The 18772-nt window shown below is 47.2% G+C and overlaps 1 protein-coding gene across 3 annotated transcripts in view; it reads left to right on the top strand.

Moving 5' to 3' along the window:
* SLC34A1 (solute carrier family 34 member 1) overlaps positions 1-18772 on the top strand; it is a 148516-nt gene that overhangs the window by 84416 nt on the left and 45328 nt on the right. For all 3 annotated transcript variants that reach the window (XM_085618342.1, XM_085618344.1, XM_085618343.1), the window contains 3 exons: positions 3350-3545; positions 17305-17400; positions 17602-17686. In XM_085618342.1, coding sequence (XP_085474468.1) covers positions 3350-3545; positions 17305-17400; positions 17602-17686 — 377 coding nt within the window. The remainder of the gene's footprint in view (positions 1-3349; positions 3546-17304; positions 17401-17601; positions 17687-18772) is intronic.

The raw sequence follows: 18772 nt of genomic DNA, 5'->3' as shown, positions 1-18772 counted from the left end.
TGGTGAGCTTGCAGATCTTAAAAAAACTCTGTTTAGAGAATCTATTACTTGGTGGATCCTAGGATACCTGATGGTCGAGTCCTCTGAGATCTGGTTTTGTTAAATGCACTGAACTTGCAAACAACTCTCTAGACCACCCTATCTGACATCTTAAACACAGGGACAGAATAAATTAGCATTTTACTTAAGAAAATGAACGTTATGTTTCTTCAGCAGCTGTGCACATTTGCAGGGGCGGTCTGGCCTGTAGAACAATCAGGCAGCGCCCAACAGTCTGGTCTGATATGTCAGTGTGCAGGCTGTCTGTTTGTGGGCTGATTTTATGGCCTGGTGGGCCGTTTTTTACTGTTGATTTTTCTGACATCACAAACATTACTTGGCGCAAGCACAAATGCATATATAACCCTATTCCTTGCAAGACACCTATATAGCTTGTCTTTACAAGTTTAAAACTGCCCTGATTTGCAAATGTGGGGCACTTCTGTTAACTATCCCATTCGCTATTTGCGGCCACTTTAATTTGATGCAGGGGCCTATTTATTGTCCCCCTGCACATTTGATCTCGGCAGGAACACCAGGGACCTTATTATACACTGTGCCGTGGGAGAACAATGGGTGTGTGCACCTGCTTTGTGCGCCTCCTGGGCTGCCGGCGCTTGTGCATCCCCTTCTGTAATACAGATAACACTGGCGACCATGTAGCGCCAGCACTATCTTGAGAGGGAATTCCCTCATTTGCATGGAGGAACTGCAAGAGGTAAAGTTTACAGATGATTCCATTTTGCATCTCACATGGCTTTATCTCTGTTGAGGAAGCCCTGGGAGTAATCAACCTCTGGGAAAAGACGAATACTTTCAATTGTTTGTCCCAAACCAGGCCATTAAGGTAACCTCTATGGAACAAGGAACTGTTTCTCAAGCCTCAAGATAGGGTGTCATTTGTGGTATGTTGTCCTAAACAAAATTGCTTTACGCCACAGAAATCACTGACATATTGGCAGCCAGTCTGTAGACATGACTAAAACCCCACAGAGAGGGCCAAATACAGACTCCCCCAAACAGTGTAGTGGAGATATGGTGCAGACTATGTGGGCCTGGGAAAGACTGACACACCCAGGCTGGAGACATACAGTATAGAAGTTAGAAGGTTAAAAAAGAGAAAGATTTACTTACCTCAAAGATCAGGTGGACAGATAATCAACAATAAGTAACCCAAAGCCCTTCTGTCGGGCTAACAACAATTTCCTCAGGGGAGGACTTTGCAAACCATCCTCAGTAAGTCCAGGCACACTCTTCATAGACCATTCATGGGAGAGTAGTTAGGTGTACCCTTTCTCTATGACTGACAACTGATTACTGGGAGAGGCGCGTTACCCCGTCCATGGCCTAATATTTATTGGCTGTTCTTGCTTGACCCTCCAGTGGCTTTATTTTGGCCCCTCACTGACTCAGTTCACTGTCTTATCTCCTTTGTTTGGACAATAGACCATAAGAAGGGAAACATGGCACTCCACTCTTCCCTAGTCCTTATCTTAGCCACTCCTACAACTGTTTGGCTTCTTTTCCCCGTCCGCCATTACCTCAACCTGTGAGATTCCCCTGGACCCATCTTCTTTCAGATCCCTCTCTCCTGTGTGACTCAGCTTAAACCCCACTAGAAACCAACAGAATGGGTCATCCAGAGACCCTGACTTAAAAACATCAGCACTGCCCACGTGTCCAGAGCAATACTTTTTGCTGTATAGTTGTAAGACGTCTGTTTGTTCATGCTTGAACAAACAGCTTGTTTATGTAACACTTATGTAACGGTAACACTTTCCAGTAAAAGCCTGTTGGAATTGGCCCTTTTTGCAGGGTTATCCCCAGACTTTTTGCTTCTTCCTCCTATTTTTCCTGACCTGTTTTTGTTGGCTTTAGGAATCTGGGCACTTTACCACTGCTAATCAGTGCTAAAGTGCTCTCCGTGTAAATTATGATTACGATTGGTTATACGTGATCGGTATATTTGATTTACTGGTAAGTCCCTAGTAAATTACCCTGAGTGTGCCAGAGCCTGTAAATCAAATGCTACTAGTGGGCTTGCAGTACTGATTGTACCACTCACATGAGTAGCCCTGTAAATCTGTCTCAAACCTACCACTGTAGTGTCTGCGTGCGCAGTTTGTAACTGCTATGTTGGCCTGGCAAGTGCACACACTTGCCTGGCCCCAACCTTCCATTTCCTTACATGTAAGGCACCGCTCAGGTAGGTCCAACTGGTGTGGTGGCCATTTCTGGTGTTTTCACTTTGTTACTGTTGTTTGGGCACAAATATTTTATACATTGCCTTTGGGGTAAGCCTGTCTGCTCGTTCCAAGCTACCAAGGTGGTGAGCAGGGGTTATCTAAAGTGTGTAACTCCCTTACCCTGACTAGAAGGAAGGGTCTCTACTTGGACAAAGGTGCATACCTCTGCCAATTAGAGACCCCCATTTCTAACATAGACGCTTTGGTTTTTGAGACTCAACTCAAATCCATCTATTATCCTATGTATCGTAATACATGCTTGGTCTAATGCAAAACATTTCTGATCGGAATTTTATTCAATGATTAAACTAAATAAATAAACAATAAATAAGTAGCTGAATAAATAATATGCGATTGTGTCCAGGTAAGTGCCAAGGGACAGCCCATGCCATAAGCATAATGAGGCAAGACACTGGCGAGGGACAGGGCACTGGCATGGAAAGAGGCCAAGGTAGTGTGGGATCATGAGCAGGAAAAGGACATGAGATTAGGTCACACTTGGATGTTAGCTCAGATGCAGGGTAAGGCCCTGGTGGAGTGGTACAGGAAAGGACACAGGCTTGGGCAGGACTCGGTTGCAAGGTCATGTGTGGGGTAGCCTTCAGGTTCCGGGTGTACCCAGAAAACATGGTCACTTTGACAGTGAGACACAGATCTATCCCTGGGATAGAAAGACCCAAACACAAACATACCGTAACTGAAACACATACTTCACTGATTGCATGACACACAATTGGTGGATGGTAACAAACCTGCCCCCTACAAAGTGCAAACAAACTAGAGTGGGCAATGCAAATGCAAAATGCTGCTCTATACATTAAATGCATTTGATTACAAAACCGGATTGTTCTACATGGCACTCCATCCTAAAAGGTGAACTACGTCTTGCATTTCCATGTGGGTTGGGATGATCTTGTCTGGGATACATATTTTTCTGGAAAGACACAAACCCATGGGTGAGGGACAGCAAGACTTTCCAGGAATTTCTAATGTATGACATGTCACAGCTGCCTGCATTTCAAGTACAAACGATCTCTGAAGGCTCTCACTTCTCTCCTTCCTAGGGCTTTTGCTGGCGCGACTGTGCATGACTGCTTCAACTGGCTATCAGTACTGATCCTGCTGCCCCTGGAGGTTGCCACTGGCTACCTGCACCACGTCACTAGGCTGGTGGTGGCCATGTTTAAGATTGAGAGCGGCAAAGACGCCCCAGACCTACTGAAGATACTGACTGAGCCCTTCACCAAGTTGGTGATCCAGGTGAGTGTGAATCAGTCCTAGCCTGATGCAGACAGGAGGAGGGGACACCTAAAGACATCCTCTACCATGAAAGCCTCTGAGATGCGATTACAGCAGTGGTCATCAACCCGCAACGTGTGATATGGGGTGTTAATGGAGAAGTAGAAAAAGGCTGAGCCTGCATATGAGTTGAAGATACTGGTGGGTGTCAAATGGCATAGATGGATGTGAGATAGCTGGGGGGAAGTAATTATGTGCAGTCCACCCCATGAAAGGAATCTGAAATAATGGGGACAAGGGGTTCCGAGGGCCATCAAGCACACCATTGGTCATGCTGAGGTGCCAGGAGGAGAGATGTCATAGAAACACCAAGATTCAAGGCCTCACGAGGAGAATGTGTAGATGGCCTTTTTTCCCAAACTTGCAGGAGAAATGTTTTTACTGTGACAGAGAAACAAGGAAGTACCAGCAGTCCACAGGCTTTAAACTATGCTCCTTAAACACAGTCTGCTTGAACTATAAATGCAGAAGTTTATCTAGACAAAGGCACCCAGGGAAAGTACATGAAGGAAAGGAGTGCTAACAAAGTTCACATAGGGGTAGGCAAGATTATAGTCCTCAACTGACCTTCATTTGACCTGTGTGTGTAAATTTCCCCATGGCCACTGCAACTTTCATATCCTCATCACCAAGAGGGTCCATAAAACGGGAACCGATTTAACTGAGCTTAAACCTGGGGGCTCATTCTTGATGCAGATCCCGATCGGAATTTAGCCACATTTCCTCCATGGGCGCAGGATTATCAAAGCCTGGCTGGAGGACTGGTCAGTCATTTCTTCTGTGAAAAAATATTTCTGACAATTCTTTAAAACTTCTAAACTGAACAATTTCTTCTTCAGATCTTTCACAGCTTCAGACACATCTAGTTGATGTAAACCAGGGTTTATACCCATCAATACACAGAGGCACCTTTAGACTGCACTTGACATGGCCTGTTGAATGCAGACAATGAGGGCAGAGGGTTATGTTGGTCTTATCTGCCAAATTCACCACTCTGTGTCACCCTCTCCCGATCCGCTAGATAATTAATCTGGCATGATTAATACACAGGGCATGTAACTGGTTTGCTTCCTTTCTGGTGGACAGGGTCCAATCCAAGCGTCCTGGCCTTTCTGACAACTCTGAGGGTACAGCCCCTCAGCAAAGTTCATAGGGATGTCTGGCTGACATTGAGGGCTGGATAAGTAAACATTAGCTGCAATAACACATTAGAAACAAGAATTAGCAAACCCAGTAGGGTGTGGGTCCTTTCACCAGTGCTTTTTTTCCTAGATTGCCAACATGTATGCCTATGTGCACACACATACACACACACGGAGGACATCCCTGATTGGATTTGCTTATTCTTTCACAAAAAAAATTCTGAAATATCTGCAGCGAATTAACGTGCATCTGATGCTTCAATCTTTAATGTCATTTCTTAAAGTATGAGAAAAAACATTAAAAGATGGCCCTTGCAAGTGAGCTCACATCAAATGCATTTTCTTGAAGCATAAGAACAAATATTCAAAACTAGCTTCTGCACATGCATGCGCATGCACTCTTAGATACAAAGGTGGCCATCTTGGAATGGGTAAAAAAACATTTTAAATGGCCACCAGCCAATATTGAGGCGAAAGGGGCTGTAGTGACAAGCTGGTACTAGGGGTGATAGTTTTTAATAAAGATAGTGGGACAAGGAGAACTGGAGCAGTACAAGAGATAGAAAAGAAGAGAAAATAGTCCCTAATATGGCCTCTGGTCGGATGTCAGCAGTGAAAGGATATATGCCATCCAACGAGAGCACATTAACAAAAAAATGTATTTGTCATTTTATAAACACATGACAACAAACAAAAAAGCAGCAGCTCTATAAGGTAGAATCAATAGTACTAGAGCCATTCCAGCTCACATCAATTTAGATATTACAGTAGAAAGATACATCAGAGGAGGCAAGGGCCGCAATTTGTTAACACAAAATATAACACGAGGCTAATGTATAAAGGTATTGCCACCCAATGACACCCACACCCCACACAGCTATAGTTACCCCTCACTACCTGTGGATTCTTCCTCCAATACTCCTCTCTCCTGTTCCAAAAGCTTTTGACAGAGTAAGCCCCAGGCTTCCAAATTAACTGGAAGTTTGGCATCAGACCTGGCACATTGCATTTGAGTTTCGTTTGCTACCGGCCATTCTGAGACATCCTTAATCCATAGCCCCTTCGAGGGAGCTCTAACCCCCATCCAAGTGATGACAACATGCCTCCTCGCCAACAAAAGTGCCAAGTGCAGAAACCAGCCAGTCATTTTACGCTTCTTGGGGAGGACAAGGTGACCCAACAGGCACAGCTGCGACAGGAGCTCACGGGACAGAGCGGCCGGCTGATTCAACCGTACAAGCACCCTTTCCCAGAAAGCACGCATATGCAATCAGCCCCACCCAAGGTGCATTAAGTCTGCCTCCACTGTTGCACAGCGGGGACATGCAGAAGTGAGCTCAGGATCAATTATGTGCAAGCCCAAGGGGGTCATATAGGTGTGATGCAGGAAATTAAAGCAAATTAATTTGAACCAGGCGTTACTGGACACAGTCTTCACCAACTCACATGTCCTAGCCCATGCCACCTCTAAAATAGGGGTTTAGATGCTTTTAGTTTGTTCCATAGCACCTTATTGGGAACTACTATGGCATCTCTAGGATGGACGACGTTTAACTTAGAATACAGCGGACGGGTAAGGGACCCACCTACCCTTCCTGGAATAAGCAAGGTGTTGATATTTTCCTTGGCTGGAGCTTTTCTGTGTATTTTTGAAATGTCAATAAAAAGATGTAAACCATAAAATAGGGGTCCTGAGATCTGCCTTCCAAGTATTCTGCACTCTCAGAGGTCCTCTAATCGTATCTGCCTGGATTTCCTTATAAATTAAGTAAATGAGATGTCGTCCAGACCCCAGCGTCAATGTCATGGCCAATGTAACAGAGGAAGTTGGTGCTGCAGGATAAGGCAGCTAGAGAACTCTTACCATATTTGAAACACCCACATAGTGTAAATTGTCCTGGGCCTATTGCAAATCAATCCTGAGCATCCTCGAAATTCATACATACATAATTTGGATACATGTCCCCAACCAACTAACAACCTCCCTCACGCTAAGATAGATATGACATAGCCTCCTTCTGACAAAATGGATCCAAAATCCATATTGGCAGCTCCCTGTGAAAATGGGCTTTCCTAGTCACCACTGTCACCAACCTTTGCCAAACCGCAGAAGTCTGACACACCACATAGGGTGCCTCGGCGGACGCCCCCGAGCCCACCATCAGATATGCAGCCAGCTCGGTCCTCTTCATCATAACCGTCAGGAGATCCTTTTTTCCAATTTTGTCCCTCCTCCATCCATTTCGCCACATGCTGCATGTGGGAGGTGTAATAATAAATTTCCAGATTCAGCAAGCCCACCATTTTCATACTTCCTCATCAAATTCAGGCAAGCCACTCTACTCCGTCTCCCAGCCCAGATGAGCGAGGTGATGAAGGAATTCAGCTGACGGAACCCACCAGCACGCAGGGGGCACAGTGAATTCTGGATCACGTGCAGCTATTGTGGTAGAAACACCTCCTTCGACAATGAAACTCTACCCATAAGTGATAACGGTAAAGCGTTCCTAAACCAGACAGAGGCACACAAGGAGCTTATGACGCACTCAACATTGTACTGGCGCAATTTCTTGTGCGTATGCGCCACTATCATACCGCAGTAACAAAACTTCTCCATGTCCCATTTCAACCCCAAGTCCGGCAACCCTTCCCTAGGAACTCAAACCAACACTGCCAGTGGAAACACTAGGGGCTTCCTTTTGTTAATTTTGAGTTCAGACACCTCAGCAAACACATGCAGCAACTCCAATAAAACCGGCACCGAAGTACCAGGCTCCCTAAGATCAAATAAAGTGTCATCAGAGTAGAATGATATGATATGTCCAGGGTGCCCCAACTCTATCCCCCACTCATGGGCCTGCACAGCAAATGGCTCCACCACCAGTGCAAACAAAAGGGGCGAGAGCAGGCATCCCTGTTGAATACCACATTCTACATCCCACCAATCAGACCTATACAGGCTCAACCTCACCCGTGCACCAGGCCAGTGTATAACAGTTGAATCCATGCTCTAAACCGAGGGCCACACCTCATGACTCTCATAACCTCTAACAGATACCCCAGTCCACTATATCAAATGCCTTTTCAGTATCATTTGAGGGCAACATCATAGCATCCTGGCTGTCCTCGACCTCATGGAGCACACGCACCTGGCACCTCAGATTCAATGTCATGCTGCAGCCAAGAATGAAACCACACTGATATACATGCACCGTTCCAGATACCACCGGACTCCGATGACACGCCAAGAGCTTACAGAGTATTTTGATATCAGTGTTTATCATTGAGAGTGGTCGGTACAATGCAAGATCGGAAGCGTTCCCACCTGGATTAGGCAGCATGCATATAAGGCCTACACACATACTAGGCGAGTGTACTCTCTTCTCCCTGGCTTCCGAAAAACCTCTAATAAGGGGTTAGTCAGTGCTGCTGTAAATTCCTGATACACTTTTGCTGGGAAACCGTCCCCCCTGGGGCCTTGTTCTTAGGTAGCAAATGCAGAGCTGCCCTGAGCTCCTCCAGTGTAATTTCAGCATCCAGTTCCACCACTGCCACTGCACCTAGCTCGGGCTTCTCCAGAGGGGCCAAGAATCAGTTTCACTGAACTACCCCCCTATACAACCCCTCCAGGTGCCACTGAAAAGCCGCCACCATGTCTACCCCTGAAGTTGCAATTGCTCTGTCCGGATCTATCAGATGAATCACAGGGGGCGGAGCACTCTCCCTTCGAAGTAGGCAAACCAGCAACCTTCTCGACTTATCTCCCTCCTGATGCAAGCTCTGTTTGCGCTGTGTAAGTTTGTATGCATCTAGCCTATGCCATTTTTCCATTATACTCCTCCTTGCCCTTATCTCGTCCTGTTGATGCTCTGGTTTGGTTAGGTCTAGCCTCTGCAAGCCCTCTGTACACAAGTCCTGCAGCAGCTGCCTATGCTCCCTGCATGTCAAACCCATGCACTCTCATCACTGCCTTCGTGGCATCCTACTTGACAGCGTGGGCCACGGTCGAGACTTAATTGGTCATCAAATATTCAGTCAAAGACTGCGATAGCGTATCGTGGTCTACACATCTGCCAAGACATCCACAGGGAAATGCCAATTCCGAGTTCGTGTACCCCCCCCCCCCAATCCATCTCACCGAACACTGGTGCATGATCCGAAAAAAAACTGGTGTAGTGCTGCACCATCGGTAGGGTCTCAACTGGAAATCTACCAGCCAGCACCTTATCTAGCCTACTGAAATGTGGTGATTAGTTGAATGGTAGGAAAAGACACTATCCAGAGGTCTATGAGCCCTCCAAATGTCCAACAGCCACAAATGAAACATCACCTCACGCAACAACGCAGTCTTTCGTGGCTTTTTGTCAGCCCTGGGAAGTCTCCTATCCTGCTTCCTGTCCAAGACACAATTGAAATCTCCCAACTAAAGGAGCAGGCCATCAACATCCGAACCCATCAGATCCTGGAACCTGAAGCAAAAGTGGGGGGTCATCAACATTGGGAACATATATATTAAGCAATAAGAGAGCCGATCTTTTGCATGACCTGTGGTCATTTAACATTCGGCTGGTCAATAATGGACCCACCCACGACAAGGGACACCTCCTGGACCCCGTCCTGACCAATATCACGGACATTACCACTGGCTCCCCCCTTCCTCTCCCATGGACAGATCATTTCCTAATCCCTTTCTTCTGTCATCTACTCACAGCCCCCCCACAACCCTCCAAAACCCGAGTCACCGATCGACGCTGGCACAAGCTTGTCCCAGAGGAATGGGCCAACACCCTTGCTAATTCTGTACCGACTCTCTCCGGTGACCCTATCATCGCCGATGACCAGTTCAATTTCTGGATCACATCCTCACAGGATCAACTCCTCCCCAAAACGACTACTCTCAAATATACCAAACGAGTTACCCCCGCTCCCTGGTACACTCCGGAGCTTAAATCCCTACGACAGGAATGTAAGAAAACGGAACGTTCCTGGAGGAAGGATAAGGCTAAGGATAAAAAGGACGCTTACCATACCGCTCTACAAACTTATAAAACCTCGCTCCGAAAATCCAAAAGTCTATTCTTCCAAAAAAGAATAGAACATTCTGCGTGCTCCAGCAAGGAATCCTACACTATTCTAAAAGAACTCCTCAAAGTCCCCGACTCCAGACCCAGAATCCCACCAGACCCCAAGGCTGATGAGGAAAAATGCTATAAACTAGCTAATTTCTTCACAGATAAGATCCAGAAAATCCTCGATTCAATTCCAACCACCAACTCGCACGAGGAAATAGAGACCAATAACACTCCTATCGCCCCCTGTCTCACCTCTTGGGGACAAGTGACCGATGAGGAGGTCGAAAGCACACTCAATAACATCAAAAGCGGCTCCCCCAGGGACACTGTACCGTTACGCTTCCTTAAGAGAGTAGCATCCACGATCGTCCCCCCCCTCACCCAGCTCATCAACGTTTCGCTGGAAGAGGGAGTCGTCCCCCCCAACTGGAAAGCGGCAGTTGTCAAGGCGTTATTGAAGAAACCTTCCCTTGACCCCGCGGATTTGGCCAATTACAGGCCAATCTCCCTCCTCCCGGGATCTAGCAAGGATGCCGAAAAGCTGGTAAACAGAAAACTCTCACAATTTCTGGAAACCAATGATCGGCTGAAAAGATCACAGACGGGATTCCGCCCAGGCCAGGGTACCGACATCGCCCTCCTGGTGGCAGTGGAAGAGGCCAGAGCACTGCTCGACGCTGGAGGATCAGTGGCAGTGATCCTCCTCGACCTCAGTGCGGCCTTCGACACCGTCAACCACCAACTCCTGATTCATCGTCTCAGGAGTGTCGGCGTGGAAGGAAAAGCACTGTCCTGGCTATCGTCCTTTCTGGGTCATCGGTCCTTTCAGATTTGGGAGAACAACACCCGCTCCTCCGAAAAACCCCTCCAATGTGGCGTACCTCAGGGCTCCTCCCTGAGCCCCACATTGTTTAACATCTACATGTCCCCACTGGAGGAGGTCGTCATCCCTTTCGGAGTGAGCATCGTCAGCTACGCCGACGATACACAATTAGTTGTTTCCCTATCTCACCCAAGCCAACAACCTGCGGACCTTTACAACTGTCTGACGCAGATACAAGGATGGATGAACCGATCCCATCTCAAACTTAACGGTTCAAAGACTGACATCCTCCTCCTGGGTCAGAAGGGACTCTCCCTGTCACAGAACATCTGGTCACAGAACATCTGGCCACCCTGTTTAGGCCCGCCCCCAGACCCTAAACCCGAGGTTAAGAGCTTAGGCAAAAAAAGTAGCCGGGACATGCTTTGGGCTCCTCAAATCAATTCGAAAGATCCTGCCCCTTCTCCCTCCTACCGCAAAAAAATTACTGATTCAAGGCCTAATACTCTCCAGGATCGACTACAGTAACTCCATCTATTTGGGCGCTCCTGAGGCCACCCTGAACTGGCTACAGAGGATCCAAAATGCGGCTGCCCGGATCGTCACCAACACTCCTGCCAGAGCCTCAGCCAAACCGGCTCTGAGGCTCCTCCACTGGCTCCCGGTCAGGGAGCGAGTGCAGTTCAAAGCCCTTTGCCTGGCCCACAAATCGCTGCAAAATAAAGGACCTCCGATCCTAGCCAAATTCATTAAACCTTACAAAGCCCCAAGATCCCTCCGTTCCGATCAGGAACATCTCATCACCATCCCCAGATTTAAGAAGGCCCACACGGGTGGAAGACGCTTCTCGGTTCATACAGCACGTCTCTGGAACGCCTTACCCCGCGAGACAAGATCAGAACCCAACTATCTACGTTTCAGAAAGCGTCTGAAAACCCTTCTATTTTCATAAATCCCTTCCACACCCCCTCACTGCCCTCACTCCCCTCAGGTTTACTGTTCCTAGCGCTGGGATACTCACGGGTGACTACGCGCTCTATAAAATTTATTAATAATAATAATAATAATAAGTCTGCAGCTGGGGGCTCTGTCCCCTCACACTGCAGAGAATCTGTCTCAGCCACTCACATGGTACCATCCTCCTGAATCGTGACTCTATAGGAGTCCTGGGACTCACCAACTGGAAAGCCCCCACTGGAGTGACCCCTCCAGTCCCCATGGCCCTGCGACACCCCAAAGCAGCTCTGGATTCCCAGTCCACGGGTCGATGCACCATCCCATACCTCCAGCCAATCCCATATGTCCTGTGGTCGCTCATAGAAGTGCGCCTTACTTTAGAGAGAACCTTCGATTTGGAGGGGTAAAGTAACATGTACTTAAGGTTCATAGCGCGAAACTTCTGTTTGACTCAAAGGAACATTTTGCGCTGCTCATGATCTTTTCTTCTGTAATCCAGGAAAATGGCTATAGTATGATTGCCAAATTTTGAGATGTCTTGTTACCTAGCTGCTGTGAGGATACAGTCTTTATCCCTATAATTCAGCATGTTTGCTATAATGGCCTGAGATGTCCCCCAAGCAGCAGAGATGGGACCAAAGCGAGGTGCACCCTCTAGACCACAAATATTTCCAACAGCCTTCCCGGGTGAAGCTGCAGCTTGATCCATTCTTCCAAGAATGTTTCTGCTGATGAGCCCTCCACACACTCTTGTAACCCCAGGAATCAAAGGTTACATCAGCCTGATCGATCCTCCACGTCCTCCAACCGAGCCTCTAACTCCCTTGTGACCATTTTCATCCTAGCCATCTGCTGCTTTAGCATGTAAGCCTCACCCTGAAGGGCCTCAGTGTTATTCTCAGCAGTCGTCACCTTCTCAGCCACTTTCCTAATATCATCCCTAATTAGATTTACATCTACGAATACTGTCTCAATCTCATGTTCCAGTGTGGTGCTCAACCCATGTATTGCCCCAGTAGCTCAGCACGCGAGGGCTCACCTTCGTGCTCCTTGAGTCTGTACCCCCGCCCGATCAGCCGCTGCAACAGTTGTTGGAAGGTGGCATACTGCCTGATAGTGTTAGTTGCAGGCATCGTTGAATGCTTGGCTTTACCCATAGTTGCGCCAACACAAGGTCGCACTCAGCAGCACCGTTCCTCCACAGGCCTCTAAACAGTGACAGACTGTCTTGCCGAATCATTCAACCAATCCATATGGCATCCACCAAGCGTCCAGCACAGCAGTGTTCAGCACAGCTCCGCAGTCTCTAGCACCAGCCACAGTCGACTACACTCCCCATGGCTCACCAAGACTCCACATCAATGAACAAGGGCTAACCAAGAGAGGCCCCCCCAGGTGCCCTCTTTGCTGCCACCCAGGGCAGACTCACCTCAACAGTTTCATCCTCTGCCACTTTCTGTGTGTCTTCAGTCCCCTGCAATGGCCAGGTCATATTGCGTCTGCAGCAGTGTTTCATTCTGAGTGAGTGCTCAGGCCAGCGTTCCACCAGCTTGTGTAAATCTGTCTGATTAGGCCCATTCTTCACTGGAAACAGGCAGCCTCATTTCTGTGCTCCTCATAGATCCCTCTCATAACTGGACCACAGTAGGTCCCCACACTGGCATAATCGCTATCTCTCACAGTAGTACCAATCCTTAGAGAGGGCCACTGGGGCGGGGCGCCCCCCACCAGGCAGCAACAGCCCACTGCCTCGAGACAGAGCGCAGCCAGCACAGAGACAAGGTGAGTAACTCCTACTCGCGCAGGGCAACCACTCGTCCCTGATACTGCTCCTGCAGTCAGCACTTGCCCACAAGGCCCCAAGGAAAACAAACATGGGGCCGCTCCGCCCCGCGCCCGTAGCATCTTTAAGGGGCTCCACACCCCCCACCAGCCTTTGGCAATCACTCTCCAGTGTTGCCTCGCCTGCTTGGCTTCACAGTCTGATACAATGTCTTCAGCACTGCAGCTGATCGTCACTGACATGTGGCACGTGCAAGAAAAGCAGTCCCCACCCCCCAGGCTCCAGGGGCTCACTCAGGGCACCAACAGCAGTCGCCTCGCCCCCTGGCAGCTATCACCACCGCATGGAAGCCAGGGGCACCAGATAACACCGCACCTTGGTACCAGACTTGGCCACGCTCTCCAGGCCCACCAGGGCTGCAGATGCACGGGTTGCTGCCCTGCTCAGGATTGCAACTCCTGAGCTCTGCAGGAGCCTGCAAAACAGCTCCATTTAGTCAACCCTCCACTCCGGATCACTGATTACACCCCACCTGCCTCCAATAGCAGCTCAGAAAACAGGATGAAGAAGGATTATGCACAGGTTTGCTGGGAGAGGATAGCTCTTTGTCCTGTCGGCCATCTTGCCAGGCCACGCCCCATTGAAAGCACAATTAGACTGAAATGCTCCTTGGGCGGGACTAGAATAAGAATAGAGAGGAAAACCGTCAAATCAGAAGCATGGAAGTGAGGTAGGCAAGAAAGCCATACAATCATGAGCATGTGACTGACTTATAGCTCACTCTTTGTATTGTATTGACAAGAGCTAAAGCTTATTATAGGCAAGACCTAAAAATGGAGGGAAATCATGCTGACTGAGGAATTGTCGAAAGTCCTTCAAATAAACACCTTTCAGCTCCCGAAGTTTAAAAAAGGGGTATCGGTGTTGTACAAGAGCATCATCATCCTATGACTTTGGTGTAGAACCCAACTAAGAAAATAGTAACATTTAGTTAGAGTTGAAGAAAAAGCCTTCTGGGCAAACTTTAAAAACACACGAAAGGCTGGAGCCTCAAGGAAACTGATTGCTGTGTCTGCAGCAAAAAAACATTGTACTGTCTCCCGGCTAAAAATAAGACACAGTTTGAATTCCTCCGCCTCGTAAATAAATGTCAGCTCACTGCTGCCAAGGATTACCTTCAGAGTGTGGTGTATCATCTCTGTTTACAATACTGTGCACCCACCAGTCCCTGGTTAAAATGGGGGACTTTTCAGCGCCATTTGACTCATGCTTGCCCTCCATAATGTTTATCCTGACACTAACTTTAGCTTCAGATGTGACAGAAATACACAATAGCTCATTTGTCAACAGCAAGATTGAGGTTGAACTAGGAAATACCGTGTCCACTGCACACTGGAAGTTGCCACAATTCGCACACCCTGAACACTTTGGCATCTCATTGCTGTTTTGACATTCCTTTCATACAAACGATTTAAACAAAAAGCTTTCTGTGATCTTCAACTAGTACAATGAACAACAGCTTTGTTGACTGTAGTCACTGTAGCCTGCTGAGCCAATGAGCTTTTGGGCTCTGCCTTTGTATAAGCTCTTTAGCTCCTTTTTCATGTTTTGCTATCAACGCGTGATCCAAAGAATCCTGGCCTTGCTGCTTCTGCTCCAATGCCTCCAGCTCTTGCGTGCCAGTCTGATGTTGAGAACTGGTTACTGCAATCTAATATATAAAGACCCTCTTGCAAAGTCCTCGGCCAAGCTCTGTGGAGTGAAGAACTATGCCGTCCGCCCTCATCCACTGATCACATCTCTCCAATACAGATTCCTCCTCACTGGACGCAACCAAAGGGTCGAATTCAATCAGGATACCATCCTCATCAATTATTTGAGTCTACTCTTTCCCCTCTCCAAATGACAACACCCATCAGCCAGACTTATCCTCCTCAAATTGTTTGCTGCCTTAGACACTGTTTTTTTTTTTATTTTTTATTAATAGAATACAAAGTAGCAGTTGGATATGCAGTTTTTCCACAATATAAAATAATACCGTATAGGATGTTAGAGTCAATTCCTCAAAAACATGTTCTCGCAACTTTACATCTCTAATATCAACACCTCGTGCGCCCACTCCGGAGTCTCCCCCCATCAGTCCGAGTCCGAGGTTTCATCGTCTTGATCCGAAGGCGGGTCACATATGTCACCTCTGAATTTATTCCATGCCCCCCATACTTTACTCCACTTACGAGGGCATCCCCGCCTAAGACACTGTTGACCACTCAATCCTACTCAATAGCCTTCCTTCTCTCTGTATGACTGGCAATGCCCTTCATTGCCACGCCTCCTGCCCACCCAGTCATCTTTTATTTCTATCATGGTACTGAGCTCCATTCTCATCCAAACATGGTTCAGTGGTTGCTCCTCGGGGATCAGTTTTGTAGTCCTCCTTGTGGCACTGTAAACGTTCGCTCTCACCAATACTATCTCTTCCTTTGGCTTCTGCTACCATCTCTGTGCTGACGATACTCAAATCTTCTTCTCATTTCGATCTCTAGCTTTTCAATCAATAATCATATCCCCAACTAATTAGCAGCCATCGGGCCCTGGATGGCTGAACTAAAATTGAAATTACCTATTGTCCCCCATCTTCCAAACTTTCTCCCTTTTCTCTAACCCAAAAAACTTACCAGCTCTCTCTTCATCCTACAGTCTGAACGGTATCCTTAAATGTAGAACCTGATCCCACAGGCCAAATTATACTGAAAGACGACCGGGGAGAGATCCAGCTGGCTTATGGTAACACAACTAAGGAACTCACTGCAGCCCGTGCGCAGGAACCTTCCAAGTCTAGCAGTGTTCAAGAAAAATGAAAACTTGCCTCTTCAAGAGGCGTTTCCAACCTTCAACGAAACACCCAGGTTTATATTCCAACCTCCTTCTATGAAAGGGTCAGTTGAATGCCAGAATATTGTTGACAAAAATATTCTCTTACAGAAATATTGGGTCCTAAACATAGTTCACAAAAATATCTTCCCTTTCGGTGTAGATTTTCTATTAATAACTCCAGTAGGGCGATATTTGTGACAGGATGTGTTTAGTTCACCATATTCTGGTACACTACCAAAAAGGTCAGGGTGTAATTTGAATGCAGAATGACTTTTGTCAAAGACTGCTCCTGAATTACCCTCCTAGAGACCCCAGACAGGTATCCTGCCACACTCAGGAAATGGTTTGGGTTTAGTCTTGACCCGCCTCACAAACTGCAGTGGTGTTATAAAGTGGCCTCCACCACATGCCAGCGTTTTACAAAAAACTAAATACAACTCGTCCCATTCTCGTTTCATCTGAGGGCCAGTGACTGACAGTGTCATAGTGCTGTGAATAGTTGAAAAGACAAGCTTGTACCTCAGTGGAAACCTTGGACAGGAAGGAATTTGGGGAATCAGACCCTACCCTCGCTGACTGTGTCCTACACACAGAGATCATGGGGAGGCACTTAAATGGACATGCTGAATGCTCGGGTACCGTCCAACCATCCAGACATACCGACCATCAACAGCAAAAAGAAATCCATAGTGGTTGATAAATCTTTAGAGGGCATGGCTACTCGAGGTCCTTACATAATAAAGGCAGGGTGGTGATTGGAGGAATCTCCATATCATGAGGGTGAGGGTCGCAGACACCAGGAAAGGACTGGAAATTGTAGGGCTTCCACTTGCGTGAGGGTCTCGCATACCAGGAGGAACCTAGAAATCAATGGGTGCCCTAAGACATGATATCTGAAAAACCAGGAGTGAAGTGGGCATTGCAAGGCACTTTGCAATATGAGATTCTGGAAAGCCAGGAAGTGAGTGGTCCCTTTGTACAGCTGGAATCAGAATCTAGCCGGGGTTTGTAATCTTGTACAGGGGTCTTTGATGCTCAGTGTCCTGAAAATTGCCTGTTTTGTTTCCAGCTGGATAGGTCGGTGATCACCGGTATTGCCATCGGAGATGAAACTATGCGAAATAAGAGCCTGATCCGGATCCTGTGCAAGGAGCACCATACACCGGTAATGGCACTGCTCCTTCTGAGGAACAACTCACAACCAAGATATTATGACAAGCAATGGCTAACAACGCTTTCTTTCTGGCCCACCAATCCTGTGTGTTTGCCCAATCTTGCCTTACTTTGTTGCTCGCCATCACCAACTCTTAATATGTAATTTTTTCTTTCGCTCTCTCTCTGTCTCTCTCGCTTCTTGAATCTCCAGGTCTCCAATGTCAGCTTCGTGCACAGTCTCCAGGAGATGAATGGCACAGGACTCACAAGCAACATGGCCGCCGAGGCCGAAAAATGTAAGTGCGACTTAGTCCTGCCACCCTCCACCTTCCTGTATCCATGCACACCTGCCCTTGAAAACACACTTTGGCTTCCATGACCCACAAGGCACAAGTCTTATAAAAAGAAGTGGGGGAGCTAACCAAGTTAGCCAGTATGCAAGTGGCATCATGACGCGTGCCATCGCAGTGCATGACGTCACGACGCGTGACATTACACGTGGCATCACAGGAAGTGATGTCACTGGAAGTGACATCACAAGAAGTGACATCAGATATTAAGACCTCCCACATGTTTATCAGGTATATCATGAGTTTGCGCATTAGGAGATTAACAAATTAGATTTGGCAACAGGGTTGTGCCCAAAAATTGGCGCAATCCAGACGCAAACTCTGGGCCTCAACTAATACATTATGTTTTTTTAAACCCTGCCACAAAGAAATTGGCAACAAGGAGAAGCATGGTAGTAGATCTGTTCTGCTTAATTGGTTGCAAAGTCTGGATTTAAAAATATTTTATGGGGCTAAGGCATCTGCTGCAGAAGGGCCCAGTAAATCTCAGGGAATAATAATGGTGAGATAACTCTGGAGGTTAATGCATTTGTTAGAGAGATCTGTGTTCTGTGTACATCCCATATTCGAATCAAAGTAGTATAGGAGGTTAAGATGTCTCCTGCAAAGCACATCATGTTACAAAAGAAATAAAATAGTGCTATTTAAATTGTTATTTGTGTAAATACTGGGACAGACCAACACATCTGACATTCGTACAGTGCAAGCACTTATATACAAGGAATGAAGAAAGTCAAAAGCGTGCCTCTCTTAAGTACCTGTGAAGAGACAAGCTGTGTGCTTTTGTTTCTGTTGCATTTCAGTGTGAGGTTCCAGGAGGCCTGCAGTCAGGATACTCGATCCAAAGGACGCCTGATGGCCCGTTAACTTCTGCCTTTATCTTTGGCCCAGCTGGAGGTGAAAAAAAAGCCCCTGCACGTTGCTGCTGGGAATGGAAAGCAGAGAACGTACAGGTGCTGCTGAACGTGTCTCGGTGTCCTGGAAAAGTACACTGGGACAAATTCAACATATTAATGTGGGGCCCTACTTCTT

Source organism: Triturus cristatus, chromosome 7 (genome assembly GCF_964204655.1).
Source record: "Triturus cristatus chromosome 7, aTriCri1.1, whole genome shotgun sequence".
In the NCBI taxonomy this organism is placed as follows: Eukaryota; Metazoa; Chordata; class Amphibia; order Caudata; family Salamandridae; genus Triturus; species Triturus cristatus.
Note: the sequence above shows the minus strand (reverse complement) of the source record. Positions and strands in the feature narration are given on the sequence as shown.